Raw genomic sequence first — 4,837 nt, forward strand, 5'->3', positions numbered from 1 at the left:
AAGCCCAGAGCAGCCACTGGGCACCCCGCCCCTGTCTCCTCCCCACCCCGCAGGGCTCGGCGGCTAGACATCCAAGCCCATAACCCTGGGTGGGAACTGAGCCTCCCTGCCACCTCGTTAGCTCTGCTCTGGTGGGACTGGGGCCTGGAACCTGTCCTCTGACTGGCGGTGGGACAGGTCAGTCCGCAGCCGCCCCTCCCCTGCAGGCCCCGCCCCCGCAGCCGGGCCCCGCCCGCGCCTCACCTCTGTTGGGCCTCCAGATCTTCTCCATGCCATGCCGCATGAGCACGATGCGGGACAGCTCAGTGAAGGACTCAATGACGTTGAAGTTGCACAGCGGGCTGACCTCGAAGAAGGTCATGCAGTTCTTCTCCGCGTAGGCGCGCGCCTGCTCTGTTGGGACTTGCCGCTTGAAGGCTAGATGCAGCCGGTTCCCCACCAGGATCCGGGGGACTCCGGGTGCGTGCTAGGAGGTGTGCAGGACTCAGCAGACGTGCAGTGGCAGGATGCCCCTCTGCACCCACCCCCAGCCCCCAGCTCGCAGAGCGACCCTCCATCGATTCCGTGCTGAGGGGCCCCTGGGGGCCCAGAACCCCAACCCGTGGTGCCATTGCAGCCAGCGGCCAGCGGCTGGGGACGCACAGAACCTGGGCATGAGAGGCGCTGCAAGTGGGGGCCACAGAGGCTCCCTTTGCAAGTGGGGGATGTCGGCCCACATGCCAGGGATGGGTGTGGCCCTGGAAGGGGGTCTGGGGGAGTACACCTACCTCGTCGATCTCTTTGATCCACCGGTCAATGCCGTCGAAGGACCAGCGGTTGGTGATGTCATACACCAGCAGGATTCCCTGCAAGGCAAGTGAGGGTCTTACGAGGTCCAGGTTCCCACGGATGACGGGGTCTTGTTCAGGCTCTGCCCCGTAGCCCTCCGTCCCCATACGGGCAGGGCCGGGGCGCTCAGGCACCAGCCAAGCTGTCAGGTGGAGACGCAGTTCACCCAACAGGCGGCGATGTGGAAAATGAGCTCTGAACCTTCCTCCTGCATTTAAGGGGGGCTCTGTGCACAGGGCTCAGCTAGCCCGACCTGTCTCCTCACCGTGGCATGCCCTGTCCACCGTCTGGCTGGGGGCCATCTGACTGCAGGGACCTCAAGGGTTCGGTACTGCCTCCCTCCACGTGGGGAATCTGCTGGGATAGAACTGTAGTTTTTCCGTATCTTTCCTCAAGCACACGTGCTACCCTACGTCATCTAACAGTCACTCCACCTGAGAACGGCAGGCGCACAGGACTGCGGTGTGGGGCACTCTTCCTGGGGAACCAGGGGGTGCTGAACAGAGGTGTTTCTGAGCGGTCCCACCCACACTTGCAGGGGACATGAGTCCGGGAGCAGCTGCCCCAAGACCTCCGCACAGAGGCTCTGCTGCGGGGACTTCCCTACCACAGCCCTCGGAGACTGCTACTCCGCCTGCCTGGTGGCAACCTCTCATGAGCCTCAGGGCCCCGGGATCACCCGTCTCTGGCCTCATGTTCCACCCCGAAACAGGCTCTGTGAGAACCCACCCACCAGCATGGCTCACGCCCTCCCTGTGCAGGGAGTAGCCTTCATCTAGCCCACGTCTCCGTCACACACCAGGAAGGGGAGAGTGTAGCTGTGATGGAGGGCACCCTCCATCTCAAAATGAGGAATTCTGAAGCCTTTCCCCTTGAAACTGTGCTTCGAATTCTGGCAGATGAGGTCCTGCTAAGGAGCAGGTGGAGACCGCTTTCACCCCGGCCGGGGTGGGGTGGGGGATGGAAAGCCTGTGCAGGGCAGGGCGGAGCTGCCTGCAGGGGACACGCTGGGCCTGGAGGGGAGCCGCCCGCTGTGGGGGGATGACAGAGTCCACCAAAAGGCACATGGACCAAGGGCTGGGCCATCCGCGTCGAGTCTTTACAGATACTCAACACAGAACTGCTCATAAAACAAACATCAACAAACTAAACATGCGGTCCCCAGGCCCCCAGGCGGGCAGGCGACGAAGGCAGGGTGCACTTGCGCTCACCCACGCTGCTCATGGGCACCACAGACATCGAGGGGACAAACACGGACCCGTTGCCATACACGGGCAGTTTTAGAGAACAGAAATACAAACACACCACACAGAACAGGCTTCCACAGACGTGACCACCCGTGGAAGGGCTGGACGGGGACTTACTTCCTTGCTTACGCTTCCTGTGTGATGCTTATTTTTTGATTCAAGCATCTTTATTAACCTATCAATGTTACATTTTACACATAATATAAAAAGGGATCTTCATTAGTACATCGTGTTAATAAAGCAGTGCTCCAAAGTGACCAAGAAGCTGGGGAGGGAAAGAAATTTTCATTTTGGTCTTTTTCTTTCCACTCCAGCAAATTATACTTTCAATTAACAGCAACAAGGGTATCTTAAAAATGCTCTGCTCGTTACATTTCTGTGCCTCACTGCAAATTAAGAGTAGCACTTGAGCCTTTCGGCATGTGACTGAGTCTTCACTGACAGCCCCGTCCAGGCTGGGTGCACGTGACCTCCGGGGTCCTTCAGGAGGGGGACACCTCCTCTGGGGCTGTCAGGCCCCCATCTGGCCTGGAGCCACACCAGGGCGAGAGGCAGGGGCTGCCATGCAACAAAAGGCCTGGTCGTGCCAGTCTGCAGGGTAACTGCTCAGGTGGAGGTGAGCCAGCAGCCACTGAGGCCGACCAGCAAAGGCCAGAGCTGGGCCTGGCACACTGGCCACACAGCCTGAGGACTGCTGAGGCTGTGGGGGCCCACGTGCTGACCACGGCCAAAGGCTGAACTCCACCCTGCTGTAGGCACAGCTGCCCTGAGCTCCGACCAGCCTGACCTGAGCTCCCGGCGGCCAGCAGGGTGAGGCAGCAGTACTGGGAGTGCTCCCGATGGCCGCCGGCTGGAGCCCCGAAACCCGGCGTATCCGTTAAGCCAGATGCCAACAGGACATTTTCAGTGATTTCGTCCTGGCTTGTTAAAGCATCAGAAGCTGACTGCCGTGCTCCAGAACCTGAGCGGACCGTGCTCAGGGAGCACCGGGAGCAGTGGCGCTCTTCCACCACCACACCCTACTCCCGGGGCGCCTCTGGGTGGTCCTGGTTGCCAAGCCATCCAATGCACAGTGCACGCTATTTCCAAGTCCCACCGGTTCTTGCCGAAGGTCTCACCCAACCTGACTCAAGGGGTCTTGGCCGGCTGTGAGCAAACACTCTGCTTTGGTTTCCTGCCATGCAAGGGCAAGGTCAGCACTACCAGATCTGCAGCAAGACCCCCATCTCCACGCTTCTGTCTCCTTGTAACTCCGTCAGCACTAATCCATCCTAAGTGTCATCTTCATCATGAACGGGAATCCGCAGACATCCTCCCCCAGCGGAGCTTTGATGATGGCTTCCCACTCAGTCCACCTGCCCATTCCAGGAGATTCCATATATGAAACTCCAGAGGCGCCCCCCTGGTGGTCCAGGACCTCAGTCTCCCAACGCAGGGGGCCTAGGCTCCAGCCCTGGTCAGGGACCCAGGTCCCACAAGGCGCATCTCACGGACAGCTCACCTCACCGGCAGCTCGAGCGGGCCCCAGCCAATCGCACAGACCCACCAAGCCAGTGCAGGCATGTGGGGAAGAAGAGGGGACCCGTAACGTTTAAAAGCTCGAGCAAACGGAGAGAAGCCCATCTCTTGGGTTCAGGCTCAAGTGCACCCCAAGGCTGTTGAAGAGCCTCTGGCTGGTCTCCTAGCTGGCGCCAGTCTCTGCCTACCACCGCCACCCGTGTCCGCCAGGTCAGGCTAATGACAGAAAGGTCACAGGACGAAGGACAGCGAGACGGCCAAACTGTGGGCAGGGACCAAAGGGACCACAGACTTGGCAGGAAAGACACTTGGGACTGAGCACAGGTGGCTTCCTTGAGACCCCAAATGAGGTTCCTGGTCACCAGGACCCCTTCAAAGGACCCCCAAGTCAGCTGTGACCTCAGAGAGCCACAGGAGTGGCAAAGACATTCTTACTGTATTCTCCCCTTTTCTCTTAACTTTGGCTCAGCTTCTTAAAACTGAGTAAGCCTCCATGGTAGAGACAGAGGCTCTGGTCCTGCCCCCGCCCCAGTTACCTGCTGCTGTCTTTCAGGCGCCCACAGGCATCTCCTAACCCACAGAGGGTCCTGGTGCAAACCGCCCAGCACACCAGGGCCCTTCCCCACAGCAGCCACGCTCTTGCACCAGGCTGGTCAGCGGGCGCGGCTGCTGGGTCACAGGTGACACACCTCATTTTGTTACAAACATCGGCAGCGAGCGTCTGAGCACACACGGGTGACTCGAGCTGCGAGAGAAAACCTCCCAGGTGTGGGTGGGCGTGTGCACCCTTGTTGCCAAGGTAGTTTATTGAGCTTACACACCAAAAAACGTAGGCATTTCAGGTGTGACCTGTTCAATGAGTTTGGACAAACACACACTGTGCAATCACCACCTGACCAAGGTTGGAGGGCGGCTTTTACCAGTGAGTGTGGGCTGAGTCACGCGGTTGTGGTACAGCGGCCAAGGAACCACAGGCTGTGGCTGAACGCCCCTGCCCACGCCCCACGGCGCGAGCACAGCTCTGCCCAGAAACAACCGCGCGGACGAGGGGAGCAGATGAACTGCATACACCCCACCCAGGCTGGTGTCCTACTTGGCACTTGCTGGAAGGGCGCATGTGCCCAGACCACTCACCTGTCTCCAGGAGACCAGCGCCTGGCTGAGCTCCCCTTGGTGCTAACCCAGCTGATCCCAAGCCCCAGCTCAACAGGACGCTGCCGTCCCCGGCTGCCCCCACACGCCCC

The 4,837-nt window shown here is 60.0% G+C and overlaps 1 protein-coding gene across 1 annotated transcript in view; it reads right to left on the minus strand.

Annotated features, from left to right (window-relative positions):
- Positions 1-4,837, minus strand: part of RAB40C (RAB40C, member RAS oncogene family) — an 11,231-nt gene that overhangs the window by 2,028 nt on the left and 4,366 nt on the right. Inside the window, 3 exon segments of the mRNA XM_010839638.1 lie at positions 182-466; positions 768-845; positions 2,790-2,809. Coding sequence (XP_010837940.1) covers positions 182-466; positions 768-845; positions 2,790-2,809 — 383 coding nt within the window.

Source organism: Bison bison, unplaced genomic scaffold, assembly GCF_000754665.1.
Source record: "Bison bison bison isolate TAMUID 2011002044 unplaced genomic scaffold, Bison_UMD1.0 scf7180017846420, whole genome shotgun sequence".
In the NCBI taxonomy this organism is placed as follows: Eukaryota; Metazoa; Chordata; class Mammalia; order Artiodactyla; family Bovidae; genus Bison; species Bison bison.